Here is a 23,822-nt window from a genome sequence, read left to right on the forward strand (position 1 = left end):
AACGACGACATTCTATTTGAATAATTAAATGACAATCTATTTTGAATATTCAGAAAATGTGATAAAAGTTTAATCACCAGCATTATATTGGACTTGATTAAATTTATGAAATGATTTACTCAATCTTGTACATAATAAATTGTTTACAAGCATTATGTACTTGTTGTGAATTGAATGTATCACCATTAATTAACTTTTGGATTGAAGAAAATATTGAAAAAGGTACTTTTATTGGTAGGCTATCACTTTCATCATCAACATCATCATCATTATCGCCAACAGAAACAGCGATAGCAGATACTTCAGTAGCATCAATTGCCTTATCTTCGATGGACTCAAAATATACATCTTCATATACCTGTGTTTATACTAGTTTAGCTCAACAGCCTATTTCAAACTATTTTCATATTGATTCCAATGATGGTTCTATATATGCACTAAGAAAAATCGATCGTGAAGCTTTATGTGATGAGTATAGTGTATTGGAACGTGTTAAAAAACATATTATAGACAGAACAGAAACTGATCACCAGTTATTGACTAACGACACTATCAACATTGATAAACTCAATGGAAATCAATCGAAAGCTGAAACTTTCATGACAACTACTATTAGAACAGATAATTCAAGATACTACAGGAATGTTAATCACGGACTAGATATGGCGAGTCAACCAATGACAACAAGTGTATGTCAAATTAAATTTCAAGTACTTATCAGTGATACTACTGGGTTAAAATCAAAAAATAATATATTGCAAGATGTACAGATTACAATATCTGATATAAATGATAATGAACCAAAATTTGACTTACAAAATTTTTCATTAAAAATACCTGAAACCTCTCCAATTGATGCGGAATTTCGTTTACCGCAAGCAACTGATCGAGATACTGGTGTGAATGGAATATCAGAATACCGATTAGTTCCATGTATTGATAAAAATGATAATGAGAAATTTACATTATATCCTTATTCTTGTCATAAGTCGATGACAAATTTGAAACAAATATATTCAAACATCAATATATTTACTAATCAGCATGACAGAAAATCATCCACTGAATACAATGAAGAATCTTTACAAAAAAACTATGCTGGTGATTATTTCATGCTAAAAGTGTATTCACGATCTAATGGAAAACTACAACCAGTTTTAAAGCAAATTCGTCTTCTAGACAGAGAACAATTTCAATGGCTGTATCTATGTTTGGTAGCTGTAGATGGTGGTGGTCAACAAAGCGCTACATGTGGTTATATTGAAATCATTGATGCGAATGACAATGTACCCCAATGGATTGGTCTACCATATAAAGTATCAATTAGTGAATGTGAACAAGATTATCAACAAACATACATCGATAGTAGTAATAATAATAACTATAATGTATTTAGGTCACAAATACCATCACTACGATATTTGTATACATTAAAAGCTATAGATACTGATAGTGGGATGTACGGACAAATAACTTATCGATTAGCACAAGATAATAATTTCGAATCTGCGAAAACTAACAATCACCAACCTAAGGTAATAATTAAAGAAAATAAATTATATTTATTTTCTAAATTAGATTATGAACAGTTAACCAAATTTGTTGTTTATGTCGAAGCTGTAGATGGTGGTGGATTGTTAAATTTTACTGAAGTTGAAGTCACTGTTGAAGATTGTAATGATCATGCGCCTACAATAATGTTAATTCCTGTAAAGTCATCAATATCACATATTACTGATAATAATTACAGTAATAGTATAAATATAAATGTCAAAAATCTACTGTCATCATCATCTCCATCATTATCAGGATTACCTGTCTCCAATAATTTGGAGTCATTGTGGATAGAGGAAGAAAATTACGATCAAATTAAGTTAGCCACAGTTATGTCATTTGATCGTGATAAAAAAGACAATGGTCGCGTAACATGTTATCTAGATAAATCTGGACAGTTTGTCAACACTATCGATTACAGCCATTTATTTGAATTAATACCAAATCAACCATCATTTGGTGTACTCAATACAAATACTAACAAAGCTTTAAGTAGTATGAGGCAAAATGATATATATGCTAATATCACATCATCAGATAAACCATCAATATTTAGTTTATATAAAAAAAGTGGAGTTAAAATTGATCGAGAAGAAACTCCGAAGTTATCAATTGATATCGTTTGCACGGATAACGGAGAAGTAAACCCACAAACAACTAGACGAACAATAAATATTTTTATTAAGGACATCAATGATCATACGCCACGTATTTTAACAACAACAACAACTACTACTACTACTACCGTTACTTCGACTATTGAAAAAATGAATGATCCATTGGAACATCCAGTTATAACTGGAATTAACAAAGAAGGAAAAGATGAGAAACTGTTTATAAGTCAAATCTTCAGTGTACCAGAAAATGAACCTTTTGGTACATATGTTGGTACAATTTTAGCTAAAGATAATGATGAAGGTATTAACTCACAATTACTTTATAGTTTTACATCTTTACCTGATGATAATGTCACTAATGAAATGAGTCCACAGAATTTATTCGAAATTGATAAATTAACTGGTAGAATTACAACATGTATCCCATTAGATCGTGAAACACAATCAAGTTATTTATTGAATGTACAAGTAATGGATTCTGGTATTCCATCATTATCATCAACAACTAGAATACGAATAAATGTAGCTGATGTTAATGATATGCCACCAGTATTTGAAACTACAGATTCTAGTGGTAGGATTATATTTCAATTAACTGAATCAGTAGGTAATCGTCGTGTACATGGTCGACTAGTTGGACGTCTTAAAGCATATGATAATGACTTAGGTGCAAATCAAACTATTCGTTATGCAATTGTTAATGGATCCCTTTCACCAATTCACTTACCAGTTACTTATCGTGTATCATTAGATGGTCATATTTATGCAGATGGAATAATGGATAGAGAAGCATTTCATGAACATCAATTCACAGTAATTGCATATGATGCCGGGCCAATAAATCAACAATTAACTAGTAGTGCATTAGTTTTAATTAAATTACTTGATATCAATGATAATCCACCACAATTCATCCATCCATCAACATCAATATCAAATAAAATTCCATCAGATTTAATTAATATAACTATTGATACTTCACCTGGAACTATTCTTTATTCAATACAAGTAACTGATTTAGATGAACCAAAACATACAAAATTTAATTTTACATTACATTCAGCTCGTTTTTTATCTGATTATTTTTCATTAAAACCAAATGAAATATACATATCTGATACAAATAGTTATAGTGAAGCAAGTGCTGATTTAATTTTAGTGAATTCTTTAACACAATTATTACCAACATATAAAACTAAGTATATAACAACAATGAATGATGTCAATTTAAACATGAAATTGAATATTGAACAAACGAATTCGTCTATTTTATCATCGTCATCATCATCATCGTCACCAACATCATCAACATCAACCAGAACAAGTAATAATAATAATAATCCACATTATCCAATAGAATATTTCTTGTATATAATTGTTAAAGATAGTGATAAAGATGTAGGATTTACATCGACTGCACGTTTACGAATACATGTATACGTTGATAATATATTAACACCTTCATTATCATCAAATGTAATTACATATAAACAAAATTTTAATTCATCAATACATTCGGATACAACATTATTAAGTAATTCTAAAATGTATCAAATTAATTCTGATGGATTATATAATGATGAAAGAATAAATTCATATGGTGCTGAATTAAAAGATAATACACAACTATATCAAAATAAACTTACTACTTATAATAACAATAGTAATATGACTATTCTATTAATTGTATCTATTATTATAATTTGTATGTTTATTGGTGTATTTTGTTCAATAGTTATTTTTTATATACGTGGAAATATTTCTAATTGTCAAGAAGTGAATCATCCTAGAACATCAGAATTATATACAACTACGCATACAACATGTCCAGATAATTGGTCAGTTGGTGAATTAAGTGAACAATGTAAAATACCATCAAGTTGGGAAACATTAAATTGTAAAGGTAAAAATATCATTGATAAGATTGTTTAAGTTTTTTACAAATAATAAGTATTGCCTACAAATATACCCTTATATAAGATTTCTTTTGTTATGATGGAAGATTTAATTATAGTTTAATCATAGTTGAAGGCATGAGTCAATTGAAGCTAGACTATCAATGAAAACCTGGAAGCACTGGACGGCCATTTCGTCCTATTTTCGGACTCCTCAGCAGTGAACATCCACGATTTCAACTATGAAAATACTAAATCTCTACAAAACCCCTTCTGATTATAGTTTAGTCATTAAAATGAAATATTGAACTTGTAATAAAAGCCTTTCATAGTTGAAGTATTCAGTTCAATATTTCTTTGCTTGAAATCTTAGACAATGTAAATTTGTTTAATTGTCTAATTAAGTGAAAGATATTTTATCTTTTTTTCTCAGAGAATCAGTTAAAGAAGTTGTTTTATTGATATAGTAAACTCCTAAATCTACCCAGTTATTCTCAATTTTATTTCAGTCTATACATTGTATTAATGTATGAAATTAATGATGGTTTAAAACTAAAGAAAAATACTTTCCATAGCAATTTTGTAGAAAGTATTTTTTTTTAAAATATGAGAAAATTGTACCCTACCTAGTTCAATTTGTTTACAGCTCACTTTTCTTGAATGATGACCTAACTATTTGTATAGTGATCATTGATTTTCAAAGTTATTAACTTATCAGAAGGGGTTTTGTGGATATTATAGTAATTTTAATAGTTGAGATTATGGACCAATTGAAACTAGACCACCATGAAAAACGTGGAAGCATTGGACGGCCGTTTCGTGGATGCGCACTGATGAGGAGTCACATGGTAGGACGAAACGGCCTTCCAGTACTTCCATATCTTCTATAGGGGTCTTGCTTCAATTGATTCATGATCTCAACTATTAAAATTACTAACTTATGTTGATAATCATGAATTATATAAAATGTACTGAAATGAATTTTTTTCGATAAACAAAAATAAACTAATTATTTGCAATTTTTTCAAAAAATATACATAAATGATGTTTTCTTCAATCAGGAAGACAATATATACTCAACTTTCTCGAGTAATTGTTAACAGTTTTTGTTGATAGAAACATTAGAGTTGTTAAATCCCTTTTCGAAAATTTGTTTGAATCTTTCCACTGATGTTTAGGACTGCAGTTGGTCAGTCTGTTTTTGGCATATGTGCATTCTGTGCGCATTGCCTCGATATTGCATAAAGTCACAAGCACTATAAGCAATGATGGACGGTGGCTAGTAGCGGTTTTGTCCTACTTGGGAGTCATCAGCTAGCAGGACCCAGTAGCAAAGTAGATAACGTGATGGGGTTTAAAGCGAACGGTACTGGATTCGAGTTTCGGAGTGAAAATCCACTCTTGAATAGAACTACATCTGACTGACGAGTCCTAAACAGATCAGAACGCGCGTCCTGGATTTCACTGCTAGCCATCATTCATCTTTGTTTAGAATTGTTATTTTATCATGTTGGTCTTTTTCCTACTGGTAAATTAAATATTATTTTTAAACAATAATAATAGCAGTAATTACCAATTCTAGTAATAAGTAAAAACGTTAAAATAATTTTAACCTTTCTGAAAATTCAATATTGTTGAATAATTTAGGGTCAAATAATAGAACAAATCAATATGCTGTTAAAATAGTTTGCTTGGTTTTTTGTTTCATAGAGTGATTCTTTTTATTTTCATTGTTCATTAGGAAGAAACGGCCGTCCAGTGCTTCCAGCTTTTCCCTGGTGGTCTAGCTTCAATTGACTCACGCTTTCAACTATGAAAATACTAAATCTCTACAAAACCCCTTCTGACATTAATGAATAATTTGTCATCAAACGTATATTAGAGATTAGTAAAGTACCATAGTCACCTTAAGACTGATTTATTTCCTGGTAGGTTCATCGGTACACATTTTGAAGGAGTCTCAAATTAGAATAAAATAACTTTACAACGCTTTTCGGTTTTTAATAGTTCACTAACTAAAGTCATTATGTGATAAAAATTATGTCATAATTGACCGTTTTTTTTCATAAAGGACAGGTATTATTTGTAAGTGATGTTCCGTTTTCTACTAAACATTTTTTCACTGATATGATCATTATATTTTCAGTTTGATCTATGAATTTTAATCAGAACTCCAGGGATATCACGTAAAGAATATTATTATCATTACCATATGTTATGCACGATGATCGGAATTTCACATGGTGATTAAAATCTGAAAATTTTTTTGCTAAGTACTTAAAAATCAATAACTAGCCAACTATAATCGTGAGGTAAACTCATTTTTATGTGATTCAAATGCTTATAATCTAAATATTATGGTTTTCGCTATTCTGTAAATTAGGTGAGGTTAAACATTGGAACAATTAAATTCCGGATTAGCAGTCTAATAATATATCAGTCTGTCAGAACTTAACGAAAACATTTTTTATACTACTTGATTTACAGGATTCATTTAGGACTGCAGAGTGAACAACATGACATTAGATAATGTTTAGTGATCAATTTATGCAAAACTTTTCAGTTTTACAAACCTAAATGACATTTTCGAAACATCTCTGTGACTATGACACTAGAGATTATAACCTTAAATTTTATAACGAATGTTAATTACCTCGAATATGAAGATACCTTCAACCGATACGCTGGAATATATCTCAATTTAAAGATTCACATGATAATACCACTGAAAAAATTATATTCACACATTTTACAAATTGATCTTCAGTTTAATAAAATAAAATAGAATGATTGCGCTTTTGAACTAAGTTATTAACTGCTTCTGAGATATCACCAGTTAAGTTTGTTAATAATCTACTTATAAACAGTTCAAATCGGTTTTATTAATTTGATTCGAAAAAGACATTAACACTCAATTAAATATTTTGAGCATGCTACCATACATGGAAACAACTTCTATAACATTTATTTCCTACACAATGAATAATGTTAGTTAGTGAAATATTTGAAATGAATGAAGTATTGTAGTGAACGAGAACACAATGGAATATACTTCAAATAGAAATTATAGAATCTCTTAGTGAAATCTCAGAATGATACAATAAATATTTCCTTTGCTAAATGTTAATCAATCGTCTCAGACTTCATTGTTCTTTCGTTTCCACACCAATCATTCTTTGTTCTCATTCACTTTTCTTTGATTTTCTTAACCTTCTGCTTCCAGCCATTTCACTTTCGGTTGATGATACATACTACTTATATCTATCGACATTAGTAACAGACACCATAGTATAATTATTTTCTCAGAATTTCAATTCATAATAATATTTTGTAGTTTTGAGAAATTTTTTTCACTGATAAGATTTCGCAGTGATGTGATAATTCTATAGAATATATATGCAATATTCACACATCCGGTTAGTTCGTTTTAATCTTCAATATACATTGCATAAAATGTTAGTTTAAAGAAACCCACAAGAGGATTGTATTAATGCATAATGGGTAAATAAATGCAAGGAATTGAGAAAGTTGTCATCACTGGTTGTTTGTTTTTTTTAAACCAGTGCTAAAAAAAATACATTAATTGAAGGTTTCAGTAGATATGAAATGAAATCAAATTTTTCAAAATTATATTTTAACTGTTTCTAAAAAAACCTTCCTCGAAATTATCAGCATTCTCTGTACCTATTCATTATAGACTTTCCTGTAATATTTTTTTAGTTTTTTTATTATGCATCATTTTTGTTAGTGACAAACTTTAAAACCTTCAAAGGAATCATCGGCATATCATTTATCACATCAGTCAAACGAAGACTGATTGCACACAGTATCTAATGTCTTATGATTCCAGGTAATAAACGAAAATTAGAGAATTTGATTGAGATCATGAATCGATTGTTGTTAGACCACCATTAAAAACCTGGAAGCACTAGACGGCCGTTTCGTCCTAGTATGAGAACTCTCAGTAACGCACATACACGATCTCGTACATGGGATTACGTACCCGGGATCTATCGGCCTCACGCGCGGACACTTAACCTCTAGACCACTGAGCCAGCATACAACTGTATTAATGTCCAACTTCAACCAATCCACGAAATCGCGCACTGCTGAGGAGTCCCACACTAGGATGAAACGGCCGTCTAGTGTTTCCAGGTTTTCATTGATGGTCTAACACCAATCGATTCACGATCTCAATCAACAACACAACAGTCTCCACAACCTCATACAGATAAGGAATTTAGGTTTCATATTCTGATCAATACTCATTATCAAGATGATTTTAAAATATTGTAAGGAATCCAAGCCACCTAATGATACATTGAGAGGCCTTATTGCTTAGCTATTGCTGCTTTATTCGGATTTATGTAAGACTGAAAAGTCTACACTAATTAGCCTTTGATTGAAAATGAAGTCATTTTGTATAATCCCGAAATGTAATATGACTACTAGTCTAAGTGAAAACGTCATCATCATAAATTTTATTTAATAGTCATAGTAACCATTAGAAAGGTCTTATGCTCATGGAAAATCATATAACACTATAAATTTAGTTTTCATTTATCTTTATTCATCTTAATAAGAATCTATTTTTATTGTTAGGTCACATGTTTATTGTTATTATTTTTTAAATTAGATAAAACTGAATAGGTCAACTATATTCGTTTAGTTATTATTATTATTAATCCATTTAATATATATATTATCTTTACTTATAGATAGACTAGTGGGAACAAATTGATAAGAGTGAATTTACTGTCATGGAATTTACCATTAATACGATATATAATGTTGTTGTAGGTGTGGTGTTATAATAATAATAGTCATTATTATTATTATTATTATTACTAGGTGATGAGTCATTAAGAGATGTAACCATTTATTGTTATTTTTCCAGATTTATCTGAATAAGTTTGTTCAGGTCAATTAATATTCTTCTATAATACTTCTTCCAATAATAAACAATGTTTATACAGGATATTTTTTTAGAAATTTGTTTATCTAAAATAATCAACACAATTGATTTTTTTTTAAAAACAACAACGGCAATAACAAAACAATTGATATGTTAATTTTTGTTTAATTTAATTATAGAAAGGGGGTTTTGTGGAGATTTTGGTAATTTTAGATAGTTGAAATTATGAGTCAATTGAAGCTAGACCGCCATCGAAAACTGGAAAGCACTGGACGATCGTTTCGTCCTATTGTGAGACTCCTCAGCAGTGCGCATCCACGATCCCGCCTCACAAGATTCAAACCCAGGACCTACTGGTCTCGCGCCAAAGCACTTAACCGATAGACCACTGAGATGGCCGGCATCCAATGGTGTTAATGTCTAACTTCAATCAGGTCTATTGGGAGATATCAATTAACTGAAGACATTGGTGAATGGTTGCTCAATTTCGTAATCTAATTATAAACAAAACATATTTCCCTGTTCACTTTGTTTAAAAGTTACTTTTCATCTATATAACTAACTGAAAATTAATGAGTTCTGTTACAGTTAATTAGTCCTAATCTGACACCTAGTTTACTCATACATGATGTCACTTAGGAACTATTCTAGTACATTTGATTCAGATAGAAAATATTAAAAAAGACTTTAAACAGTTGGATTGTTTTTTCGTGATGCACATATTTAATTACATCATATGATCGCTACCATTCGATACTATTGGTGATAATTATTATCACTATTATTCCTTTATTCAATATTATATGTTTGATTATAGTTAGGAATTTTTAGTAAAAAGTATACTATTCCAATAAATCTTCTTTTACTGCTCAGTTAACTTGTTATTATTCAGAATTTATGAAGATATAACTTATCAGCGGATCCTAGCTGCTATTTACCTTCGTCTATAAATGTTTTGACCACTTTTTTTCTTTTATAACATCTTTTGTCATCTAACAACATGTTTGTTAGATGGATTCTTATGGAATTATCTTTCATCCATCTAAAGAATAGATAAAGAGATATAATAATTTCTCTTGAATTTGTTTCATAGTAATTATTTTTCATGATAATTATAAGCTTTTCATATGACAGTTTGCAAACATTAGATAGTTAAATATCCATGATTGTTCTATTAAAATAAATCATAAAGCAGGTAAATAGATGAGATTATTTATAAAGTTGGAAAATTGGTTGCCTAGAAGTTTGAGCATGCGGTTGACGTATGTCTAAATTTCATCAACGCGTAACTTTACAGATCATAGGTTCATACTATTTTCATTCTGATCAACAGCAAATTCACAACCTTTTGAAATAAAGTATTCGTGCAAATAATTCAAATAGGTGAAGAGTTTTGTGTTTCAACGAAACTAATTTCTAATGTTTTCTGGTATTCGATGGTTCTCTAGTTGATATTATATTATAATGAAAGTTAATTTCAAAATGAACAACTTTAGTTAATTTTATACATCTTAGTAATCTTCAGTACACAATAAAAATGTGCCAACCTTAAAACCTATTTGTTCGTATGCAGAATGATTATTATGGAGGATTCATTTGCTGTTTGGATTTCAGTTGTTACTTATCGCATTGCTATATCTATTATTAACTAATATATGAGTGAACTATTTCAGTGAAATATTGTCCAGTTATTCATATAATGTTTTTAAAACCCTAGTCACATAGCCTAACCAACTACATAGAAACCGCAGTAACGACGGATCACTGCTAATATAGACGACATATTGTCGTGCCTTTTGCCTGGTTAACATATCACGTAGCTTATTCGCCTATCAGAACACGACTTAACACTGTGCCACAACAATGACGTGTTGACTAATATGAGCAGCCTAACGTCCTTATTGGTCCTTTTACCTCCTAACTCTGCCAGTTGAGTCCAGAACACCAATATCAGCTTCCACTATACGAATCACTTGTTTCAGATATACTTGGTTTATATACAAGCAAACCAGATCACATCATATCAAAAATAAGAAATAACAATTGTACAAGATCAAGTCAAAAAGTGTCTGTGAATGTGGGAGACTGTAATTAATAAACTGGATATAACTTACGAATAGTAAATCGTATAATAATAGTTTTTAGGTCAAGATAAAGCTTATAACGAGAGGAACATAAATATATATAATTTAGTTATCTGGTAGTTAAACAATAAGAATATATGTATAATATTTGTTCATTAATAGCTCTCAGAAGTTACTCATAATTTAATCTTCCCTAAGATATGTTGTAACATCTTCATTTCTAATGAAAAAGAAAACATTTCTCATCTATTGGTGTGTAATTTTACTAAAGTATGGTTTCGATTAAACTTCATTCCAGTTAAAAATTACAGCTAAAAAAGAGTAGTTTTGAATGAATAAAGATAATCAAATGACAAAAGAATCCTCAAATTCTAAGTTTATACGAAAGTAGGACAGAGAAAAAGTGAACAAGTAATTAATTTAACAAAATAAAAATAGATTTCTTGTTGTGTTTCAAGGAATCTTAAGCTACAAAGTATCACAATCCAACTTTGTTACATAATAGAATAAGGTAAGGGACTTTTAAGTAAAAAAACCTTTGTTGAGTTTTATATGACTTCAACCTATTAGATAGTTTAGTTTCAGTTTGTATCAATGCGTAACACAAAATTACTGGTCTTAACAAAGCAATAAACAATTTACACTTACATTTTTTATGAATGTATTTGGTTAGGTGACTGTAAAAGCATGTTACAATGAGTAGCGATGGACTTATAAATAATACACAAGACGATGTAAGGTTTAATAATGATTGCAGTGTCATGAAAGAAACCGCTAGGTATACTTTCGAAACCATTAATGACTGCTATCATAAACAGTAATATATCAACTATAAATCTGATTCACATAGTTTTAGTATACTTGTAATATGTACAGACAAAGTAGAAAGTTAATAACCATTTATATTAACTGATATTTATTAGTAAATTCACGCTAAATTGAAAATGGTTTTAGATCAAATAAAAAACGACTGACCGATTAAAGCATTTCATTCCTAAGGAAGCTCAATGGAGACTGAAATAGCTTACTGGTAACATCTCTGATTATGACTCTGAATAACCCTCGGTACGATTTTTTGTCAATAAATCACTTCTCTTAACGTTACAAATAAGACAGACTGATCAACATGAAATCTAGATTTACTGCTTCCTACTGATTGTGCATAGCAATATATTTCTATTCTTATCACTGAACGGTCATTCCGTCTGATGTAACCTACGTTGAAAAAGTCGTTCTTTTTATCTTGCGGCTTTTAGTGATACGTCATAAACTCTTTGAAAAGTAGATTCAGTAAGATATGTATAACTGATAGCCTGTAAAATGTCAGGCTATGTTTTCAATTTTATTATAACTGTATAAGATAATTTTTTTAAAAATTGTTTGAAAAGTACTTATCTACACCGATTATTTCAATGTTTTCAAGTTTGTATATCCGGTATATTGCTAAGTAACTGAAATACGATGGGAGTTTATTTGACTTGGAATTTGGACACTTACGTTCTACAATCTATTGGTGAATATCCCCGTAACATATAATTTAATCAGACATTATAAGCTCTTTTGACTATCGACTCGTAAAATACTTTTAACCGATAATAACATGTTGCTGTTAACACTATTTTTTGCTAGTAGCCAATAAAAAGTCGGAATATGGTTAAGTAACTACAACTTCGGTCACAGTTCTGATAATGTCGTTCAGATTCTTTTGAATTATTCACTGGGATACCGTTTAAATAATCATGATAGGTACAAGTAGCATTTTTAATTATAAAATATACCTTTTTGAACTAGACAAGCATATTATGAATGATTAAAGATCTACTTTATTGATTTTGAGAGTAATTTTTACCAGAAACTAATGTTAGTGAGAAAACTGTTCGAAACCAGGGAGCACTAGATAACTGTTTCATTAATTCGGAAGGAAATTTACCTTTGAATTATATAACATCACTAGAAAACCAACATAGTAAGTAGTAATTGTTCATCCACATATGACCAGTTTCAAAATGAATCTTTGGATGGGGAAGTCGTTAAACTCAGTAGTGTAATAGTAATGCATCAACGACTAAAGATGGGGACCTCATTATACTAGACCTCTGGATTCCGAATTATTGATCAAAATTTGTATGGTTTATCTCACCCTTAACCAAAAGAAGCGCTAATTTTGACTTTATTTTGGATTATCGTTGTACACTGTTGAGGAAACACAAATGAGGGCAAAACAACTGTTGAATACATTCTGGTTCTCAATGGTTCTATCGCTCATATGATTTCGTTGTTTATAGTGATGAAACAGTACAACAAATTAGCTCGAAATGAAAGTGTAAAGCATTCTAATTCAGTAAGCACATTCCAAAATATCCACCGTCAAACAAATGATAGTTTGAATGATATTTTGAAAACAAAATAAGGTGTTATTTGTCACGCAATAAAGACACTTTAAGCGTAGTAATTATGTATACACATGTATAATCTGCTATGGGCAACCATTGTTATTATTATTATTTATCATACTAAAATATTCGATGCCTTTATTTCTATTATTTTAAAATCAATTTCAGATAATTGGCTAGTAATTGATATTTATAGCTTGTAAGGTCTTCGTTGTGCTGGAAAAACAGAAATCATCTTACTAAGGAGATGAAAACACTTTCTTCTGGTCTCTACTTTGCTTTTAAAAAAGTTTGGATGACTATATATATATATAATTCTTTTGTGCACATAGTTCACAACCATATGGGATATGGATACTTTTTTTGTGGTATCTACACCTTAAGAATGTTTATTCTGAACACTTTGGGTCGCTAAGCGACAAAAATCATTTTCTTTACTTCCTTTTTTTATGATAATCGGAAACTAAAGATTGTTTCTTTTTTGTTTGTTTTGTTTACAGTATCTGATAGTCAATAATTTTCTTTAATTCCAGCGTCTCATGTCAGTTTTAAGGCTGAACACTTATTTGTTATTTTACTGGTTAAAAGAAGAGAAGTAGATTTGTCACAGATGGGAAGATCCAAACAAACAATACTAAGTAAATTTGTCACAGATTGTTTATTTTGAAGAAATTTTATTAAGATGATAGAGTTTTTGGAAAATGTTTAAGTTAATGATTATTTGCACTTGGAGCTGAATTTTTCTAGACGAAAATATAAAACTTAGGATCAATGGAAAACTGTATCTTTCTAGGAGGGGATTCTTCAATAATTTACACGTACGACACAACTCAGACCGTTGGACGATAGTGTTGACTTTAGATTAGTGAGTTAATATCTAACAGTCCACTTTTTCAACCTAAATCAATTGGTAATAATACACTGACTTTTTCCATTGGTGTCAGCGATAACTGTTTCATTCCAAAAAGTTGTAAGACCTGATACAAATTTAATATTTTTTCTCAACTTCCCATCATATCTCAGGAACAATAAGTATTTGTGTGCGTGTATGTTTGTGATATGACGGGACAAATGACATCATTTAGGTCAATCATTTTTTGTCAATTCATTACAAATTTTGCCCAAGGTGACAGGTGCGGACTTCGTTCAGTGTGACATTTTGAGGTCAACATTTTCCTATATCAATTCAGTATAAACTTTGTTCTATAGAGTCTCATTCGGTTTGGCAATTTTATTTCCTGTATTAATTTCAGCGAACAATATTTATTTTGTTTTAACAGTAACTGTATGTATTTCCCTCTACGTGATACTACCATGTTTATGCAAAAATTAATGCAAAAATAATTTTATTTTAATATAATATTGTTGTGATTTTGGATTTGATTTGGGGTTTGTTTGGAGAAGTTTTATAGAGAGATCACAAATGTTCATTGCACCAGTCTTTCGTGCTCTCCCCTTGTGTCATGAGGGTTCTAGTGGTTTCTGTTTCCCGGTATGAGAAGTAGAATCGAGGAATTTTAGCTATTCCCGATTGTCAAGTAAAGGAGCAAGAATGTGAACTCAACAGAGTCGATAAGTACGTAACAGCGACCATCCCCGACATATAACAGTTGGCTATTCAGTCACAACAGTGACGACGCAGTCAGTTTTCTAGTTATAACGATGTCAGTGTTAATACCCAATCAATTCCTTTCACTTATGTGATTTGATACATGATCAAAGTAATTATTACTTCTAGTATAGGGTTGTGGAGATAGTTAAATTTTATTAAAAGCACGAACCGTTCTAAATTTGATTTATATTGAAGACCTGGTAGCAAAGAACAGCCATTTTGTCCTACTATAAGGCTCCTCATCAGTGTGTATCGACAATCCCTGCGCTTTCACTTTCACTAAATATCATATAATGATCTCGTGTCATAATTAAAGACTTTTCAAATGAAATATTCCGGCTACAACTGAGTTTGTTATAACAAAAATTATAATGATTAGAAACTAATATCATATTGTCTTTACCGAATTAATTCTAATAATCAATTTACAACTGTAGACATTAGACTGACTAACCTGATATTACAATACATGATAATGTTTGATGTTAGATCGTTAAAACTTATTTGACTAAGTAACCATGAACCTAAGATTTGATTCTTACCGCGATCATTAACATTTTCATCGTCAACAAGATGTATCAATGAGTCTAATACAATTGAGTTGAAAATATTTTTCAGAAGGGGGTTTTGTGGAGATTTTAGTAATTTTATATAGTTGGGATTATCAATCCACTGAAGCTAGACCACCATGAAAAAAACTTGAAAGCACTGGATGGCCGTTTCGTCCTATTATGGGACTGGCTACATGAGGTATTACCTGGAGTTCTAGTGAGAAGCAGTGACCAGTGGAGTCCAGCCACGTCTGTTGTGAGATAGTAACTCACTGAGGAAAATGGCGAATGGTTGCTCAATTTGGTGGATCGGTTGAAGTTAAACATTAACACCGTTGGATGCCGGCTCAGTGGTCTATCGGTTAAGGGCTCTGGCTCGAGACTGATAGGTCCTTGGTTCGAGTCCCGCGAGGGAGGATCGTAGATGCGCACCGTTAAGGAGTCCCACAATAGAACGAAACGGTCGTCCAGTGCTTCCTGGTTTTCCATGGTGGTCTAGCTTCAATGGATTCATGATATCAACTATGGGAAATACGAGTGCCAAGTAGCAGGAAACCTAGGTCCAGGGTTTCCTGTTGACTACCTTCAACCACCACTTTATTTCAACTTAGTGCATGCAATGTCAAGTCATCTATACTGGTGGTCACATTACAACTTGATCGATAGGATTTGATCTGCACTAAAAAGGACCTGACATACATGACATTGATCACCACCCAGTGATCAATCAATTGTAGAAGAGATCTAAGTAACTGGATAAATTCAAAATGGAAGGCTGAAGATTGAATGGAACACATTATAAAGTATCTGATGTCGATGTGAGTGAAATGATTATATTATAGCTAAATTTATTAGCTCCAGTGGAAAACTGATCTGAATGATTTTCAGTTAAATTTGTCATTCAGCATATCATGTTACACAACATACAATTTTCACGCCGATACTTTTATGAAGCTATTGTTGATCTCAACATTCTAAAGTAAATCATATTGAAGACTTATAGATAAATTTCATCTAAATATCTTCTATGAACTTATTGAACATGTTTAAAGCAATGGATTGATTTGTTGTGGGTTGATGTGATAATGAAAACTGTAAACTTGAAAATATCTAATTCTACTCAAACAATTTTTAATAAAAAACATCAGTGAATTATTTTTATCTGTGTCCAGAGAATAAAACTTACTGAAAGAATACTGTAAATAATGTAGGAAATTCGAAAAATGGATTTCCATTCTTAGTAATTTCAGTGCTTTTCGACATACTAGGCAACAAATCAGATGGATTTACGATTGAGATCGAATCCACTTTAGGATAGATAGTGGATAACAGTCGAATGTTTCGGCTTATTTGGCACTCATGTATTGGATTTACCTGCATCGGAGTTGCTGTTCACCAAGGGACTCGAATTCAGTACCGTTTGCTTCAATACCCACCACGTTATCCACTTAGCTAATAAGTCTAGATAGTCACTCTATTGTATAAACTAGTGGCTATTATCTAGACTCACTAAGTGGATAACGCGGTCGATATTGAAGCTAACTGTACTGCTTTTTGAGTCCTGAAGTGAACATCAACTTCGATGCAGGTAAATCCAATAAATGAGTGCCAAATAGTCCGAAATACGCATCTTGGATTCCACTGCTAGTCACTACTCATCTCTGCTTAAAATACTTGTGAATTGAGGCGGTTTCGATGCCATCCGCACAGGATGCACATATGTCAATAAGAGACTGACCAATTGTAGTTCTAAATATCGATGGGAAGATTCAAAATTCACTTTTGTAGTATCTTTTTGAATGATAGTTATTAAACGTATACCATCTATTCATGATCACATTCTTTCTTTACAGAGAATTTTGTGTTATTAATAGAACCGGATTTCCGGGAGAAGAATGACTTTTTCTATTCAGTTTGGTATGATCGCTGTTGCTCTATTGTCTTGAAATCAATCTATTATTCTTCTTAGTGTATCAATTGTGACCACCGTGAATAACTACTCAGCCTGGTTAATCATGTGCACTGTACAGGTATTGAAATACCTTATTAAATAATATACATCATCAAATATCCTAATAATTATATTATTAATCTGATAGGAAAGCAATTTTTATAATCCTAAGACTGATGAGTATAAGGAATCTACTTTGCATCGGGTTAGCTGCTATCAGTAATTGCTGAGTGAATTAAGTATCAGTGATAAAGTGAGATAACAAATAGATTTAGTCTAAACAAGATTTTACTATTTGATGATACATTCTGAAGGCTAAGTAAATATGATAATAATTTGAAAGTGTTGTTTTCATTTTCATTAGAAGAATGTTTTATAAAACCCAACTATAACTCATATTGTAGTGAAAGAGAACACAGATAAGGACAACCGTTCATATTTAGCACAAAATTACAGAGTTACATGATAAAATAGAAAAACCATACTCCAGTAATTCATTTGCAAAATGTTCATTAATTGTTTCAGACTTCATTGTTCCTACATTTCCATGTCTATTGCTTTCTGTTCCCGTTCTTCTCTTCTCGATCTTCTCAACCTTCTGCCTCCAGACATTATATTCCTGACTAGCGTTATATACTACTTATGTCAACATAAGTAGCACACACTACAATATTACCAAATACATGATTTCTATGTTGGTCATACTACAAATGCTTACTTTTATCCTCCTAAACTTATTAAAGTATTTTAACTATAACTCACTAAATTTGCTCCTTTAATCAAACTTATTTTGGCATGAAAATGTTTCCTTTAATCTTGGTTTATTTCAGCACAGACAATAACAGTCTGACAATAATAAAAAGTTTATTTACTGATCAATAAATTATCCCCTTTTCAAAATTTACTTATCTAATTTGTTTTACGTCTTGCCAAATTTTTAATGTTTTTCCAGTGGAACATGTATTCATAACCGTTGACATAGATTGCTTTAAATGAATATTGATGTTTAAATAGACGAAGAAATATTTTGAACATCTAAATTCAATGAAGTATTCCTAGTGAAAAAATGTTCTATCCGGAATGTCATTTTAACCTGGTATATATCAGTTTTCATGGAAATGACAGGAATTTTATGACAATGATTATAGTTGTTACTAATGGATATTTAATTGAAGTTTAATAGTCCAATTGATGGTTTATATTAAGATAACTTGGTATATTAGTCAATGAATTCTCTTAATTCTTTTTTTATTGATGTATAAAAATGTATTTTTTCTAACTGTGTCAAAGAACCCCCACATTTATGTGTGAACTGTCAGAATCTAGGTTTAATGTAACAGTCCTGAAGTAAAAAGTTAGTTAGTAAGTGTTTTTAAGTGAATACAAATCCACTTATGATTAATATTTTCATGCTGAGATTATGCTACTGAGATAACATTACTCGTGGTATTGATATCTAGGGTACGTAAATATGTTTATTTAAAAGATGTGACGTTTTATTAAGAGTAATGTACACTACTTATAATACAGGAGAACACTAAATACTAGTTGTTCTGTTTAATATTCATTGCTCAATAAAATCAGTTATTTCTCATTTAATAACCAAAATTCTGTACAGTTGAGAGTGGCATTTATTTGAAGTAAAATAGAAGTATCAAATTAGTGTAGTTTATGTATTGTTTATTGAATTACTGTCAATAATTAGAACAAACGGTCTTGGAATAAAGGGTTTTATATCAGTTTAAAAAAAAGGGTTAGACACGTAGTCAAGATTCAATTAAACGTGGAAAATGGCTAACAATTGAATACAGGAAGTCCGTTTCATCCTATATAGGAATTATCAATTAAATCTACCTGAATACCAGTGTTAATTTACACACATACCTATTACTTCAACCACCCAATACATTATCTAATGAACTACTGAGTTCAGATAGTTATTAACTTTTGCAATAGGTAGGAATTTAAATCATATTATACAGAAAACATTAAAATTAATCAATCTTCAGTGAAAGTCTTATCACATTCATTTTGAATTGACCACAGTATATTTATCTATTTTTCTGACTAATATTGTGGTCTGGATGAACCTGTCATTTGAGAGTCACAATATTTTAATCCTAATTTATTCATACATAACTCTAAACGACGTTTTTTTGTAGCTTTAAATACATTTAAAGGGGTCGATGCCGGCTAAGTGGTCTGTCGGTCAAGGGCTCTGGCTCGAGACTGGTAGGTCCTGGGTTCGAATCTCGCGAGAGCGGGATCGTGGATGAGCACTGCTGAGGAGTCCCATAATAGGACGAAACGGCCGTCCAGTGGTTCCAAGTTTTCGATGGTGGTCTAGCTTTAATCTACTCATGATTTCAACTTTTAAATACATTTACCATTTTCAATGAATAATTCTTTAAATAGATTGAAAATTCATTTGGTATGTTTGACAATCAAAGAAATATGTCCAGCCTCTCCTTTTACCCTGGTCGACTTCAGGGTCAACTTGCTAATAATCAATTTTATAATATGGTGACATTAATTCATGTTCATTTTTATATCTTAAACTTATTTTATCGACACATCTTACCAGTCATTATTATTATTATTATCTCACTTGCTAACCTTGTAGAGAAATTTATTCAGCATCCACCCCTATTTACTATATCTGGCCTAATTCATATTATTCTACATATTACGTAATTTCTGATTTGTAATCCCATTGTTCTATCTCACCCCGTGTCAACTATATTTATTCTGATCATTTATCTTACGATTTTATTTCACTTATAAACTGATTCAAGTTAACACTTTACATTAGTCGGCTCCAACATTAACGATTCGATTTTATTTTATATCACAAACTCCTTGATTCACATGTTACAGTTTCTAAAATGCTGTACTCTGCCTTAAACTTGGCCAATTCTTATGGATTATTAATTTGGATTTATAATTGTAGAACCTGATGAGGAATTATTGAAAAGAATATTCCTCGTTCATATAATTGTTTTAATATGATGGGAATTTTTCAGCAAATAAGAGAAGTAAATAAAATGCCTTAGTGTTTGGTGATTTTTCATTTCTATATGTTGATAGCAAAATTTTAGAATTGGTTAAATGTAATTGTATTTGAAGAGTGTAAGTGAACAATTCTAAGTCACAAGGACTTTAAAAAAACTAGTGGGTGACTAACATGATGTAATAATAAGAATAGGATATCTAGATATTACAATGGATTATATATCAGGTTTGGTGCCCTAAGACAATTGAATAGAAGCTGCTTCATGAATATTATATGTCTGATGTGAGTGTGTGTCTTTTAACACTCATCAATTAATAGTGATTCTAAATCTCAAAAAGAATAGAGTTTCTTCACTTCTTTTCAAATAAACACAATTGATCATTAGTTATCATTTGGACTAGTGTTATTACCGTTAAATACTAATAATAAACTTAGTATACCTCAGCTAAACAATTTAAACTTGTCCGTAAATATTCAATAAATAAAACACGGAAACGCTAGCAGTTGAAGTTGGCGAAGTATTGAGTAAACTTCTCTGTATGTATACAGGATAATAAGTATACAGTCAGACCTGCAACAAGGAAATAATTAAATAATCGTATAAAGATTTACATCAGTAAAAATATGAAACAAATAGTTGGTAACAGTAATTACAAGAAACACTAATCACATCAAAACATCCCACTTCAGATATAGACATGAAATAAATGTATACTGGATGTTTTTATAAGCTTGTGGCTATTACTCATAATTGAAAAAAAAGGTTTATCAAGTACATAAAGAATAGAACACGAAAGACTAGTGTGTCAAGATTGAACTTTGTAAATATTTCCAAGTAACTTATAATTATCTGTTTTTGAGTAGATTATTAATGGTTCGTTAGGGTGACAGAAATAATAATGCAATTACAATTCAATCAAATGTTTGGTGGAAGACTATATTGCCCTTAACCTGGTCATTTTTCGGTTTATTAATTTGGATTATAGAATTGTAGAATCTGAAGGGAATTTATCGAAAAGAATATTCTTCGTTCAAATATTAATCTTTTGATATGATTACTTACTTACTTACGCTTGTTACTCCCAGTGGAGCATAGGCCGCCAACCAGCATTCTTCAAGCCTTCTTTTAATATGATGGAGATCTTTAAACAATGAAAAACAGAAAACATCAGTGTTTTTCATTCTTAATAATGAAATTTATATAAATTTTTGTATATTGTCATTTCAATAAATATGAGAGTTGAACTACTAAACTTTATAGTAAATACTAGTGAAAACTCACAGAAAATATGTATAAAGTTTGGCTTATGAAGAAAATAGTTTTTATTGGATGGATAAAAAGTTTTAGTGAGGGATATGAACAATACAAGGAAGATATAAGGTCGGGACAACTATAGCCTTTCAATGCTAATATAAACCTTGAAATTGTTCAGTCTTTTCTACTTTCCGATTATTGACTAATTATTAAGATGATTTTTGAAAAACTGAATTTCGGAAAATTATCTGTCCCAAGAATATAGAAAAACTAGAAGTGACAAGGCAAAGGAAGATTTAAGGATGTTTAGAATAATAAGAATTGAAAGTGAATACATGTATATTACTAGAAATGGGAAAGTATTTTAGCAGATTAATGTACTCCACATCTTACAAAGTAAATTTTCCATGTCCTCTGTTTGTGTATTTATTGAATAGAATGAGTATCAAATTATGTTGGAAAATTTCTCTAATACAAAATAAATTATATTAATCACCATTTATTGGTGAAAGCCAGTCTTCATTCTTGATTGATACGGATAGAAGGTCAACTGGGCTAGATGAATCATTACTAATACCATTATCATGGAACATTTAAATATGGTAATTCTATGTACATGAATCAGAATAAGCGAACGTCATTACCAAGTGACATATTTAATTCTAATGTCCCAGATATCAATAAGTTGTTATCAACTTATATTCTTAATTAGTTTTGGAGGAATTTAACATCACTTCACTGAATATGTAATTCAGTAATTATGACCAATTATCTTTGTGATAATCGTGATGAATTAGGACAGAAAAATAGGTATATCAATTAATTATTGTCATTAAATATGACTGTTATATATATACATAATGACATGTATTAAGCTATAATTGATTTGAGAGTAGGAAATCGTCTGAACAGCTATTAGGATGAACTATTGTGCACATTTCATTTCTTTCAGTCAGAAATGATATACCGTTTGTTAAGTGAACATTAATAAGGATAATTAATTGATTCACAGAAGTTCTTCCACAGAAAATTATATAAAGTGAATATTCAAATTTTATGATGGTAGATGAGACTTCTATGGAATTGGTTTACTAATAGGAATGAACGATGATTTTATACGTGACTGAACAATCATATAATGAATCATAATATTCCGTTTATAGAAATCGATGTGAAATCACACTTCTGTGTTGTATTTTTGCTATCAAAAGTTTATAAATAATCAGAAGGGGTTTGTGGATATTTTAGTATTTTCATAGTTGAAAGCATATGTGAATTGAAGCTCTGTGTAGTGTGGTCCGGTGAAGTCTGTGTGGTTTTGTGACTCTTCCGGTCTCCCACATTGTCCGGACATTCCATGTACCTATAAGAATTGTCGCTCTGGTTGTAAGAAGGTGCATCGGCCTCATGACTTCCGAAGGAACTCGGCTTTCATCATGAGACGTCATAATTATTCCTTCTGCTCCCAGGGCAGAGTTTAAATGGTTTGAATGATTTTTTCTGGTTGGCGTTTTTTTAGCGAGTTGATTTTCTACGGGATGGGGTTGCTAACCCGATGCTCAACCCTCCTCCTTTACCCGGGCTTGGGACCGGCAGTAGCCCCTGGAGGAACTACAGGTGGAGTTTTGTGCAATCTAGTGAAGTTCAAATTCACTTGGTATTATTTGTTAGAATCTTCCCATTGAATAATGAAATTTTGTTTGAAGTTAAGGTTTGTGACTTTACAACAATCTTAATATTCTGATGACTTTTATTCTAAAACACTGTATTGCTGTTCAGTGTAAGCTAGTTGTTATTGATTGTAGAATCGTACAGGAATGACATATCTTCCATTCCTCTTTGTGTATCTGTGAAATCAGCAAAGGAATATCCTGACCACATACTAAAATAATGTTCTTTTCCCATTATGATCAGTTGAGTTTCGCTTAATTGTACTTAAATATGATGATTTATGTTTCCAAAAATATGATGAATATGTCTAC

General features: G+C 30.8%; 2 protein-coding genes across 2 annotated transcripts in view; both read left to right on the plus strand.

The window, feature by feature from the left end:
- Positions 1-257: 257 nt before the first annotated feature.
- Positions 258-2,095, plus strand: Smp_135630 (putative protocadherin gamma; the record flags this gene model as incomplete). Its single annotated transcript, XM_018796829.1, has 3 exons — positions 258-1,286; positions 1,716-1,951; positions 2,092-2,095. The coding sequence occupies exons 1-3, from the start codon at positions 330-332 to the stop codon at positions 2,093-2,095; spliced, it is 1,197 nt and encodes a 398-aa protein (XP_018651931.1). The 5' UTR covers positions 258-329.
- A 226-nt stretch (positions 2,096-2,321) lies between these two features.
- Positions 2,322-23,822, plus strand: part of Smp_135640 (cadherin-related) — a gene marked incomplete at both ends in the record, with an annotated part of 30,079 nt that continues 8,578 nt past the window's right edge. The window contains one exon of the mRNA XM_018796830.1: positions 2,322-3,329. Within this exon, the coding sequence (XP_018651932.1) occupies positions 2,322-3,329 (1,008 nt within the window). The remainder of the gene's footprint in view (positions 3,330-23,822) is intronic.

The sequence above is a fragment of the Schistosoma mansoni genome, chromosome 4 (genome assembly GCF_000237925.1).
Source record: "Schistosoma mansoni strain Puerto Rico chromosome 4, complete genome".
Lineage (NCBI taxonomy): Eukaryota > Metazoa > Platyhelminthes > Trematoda > Strigeidida > Schistosomatidae > Schistosoma > Schistosoma mansoni.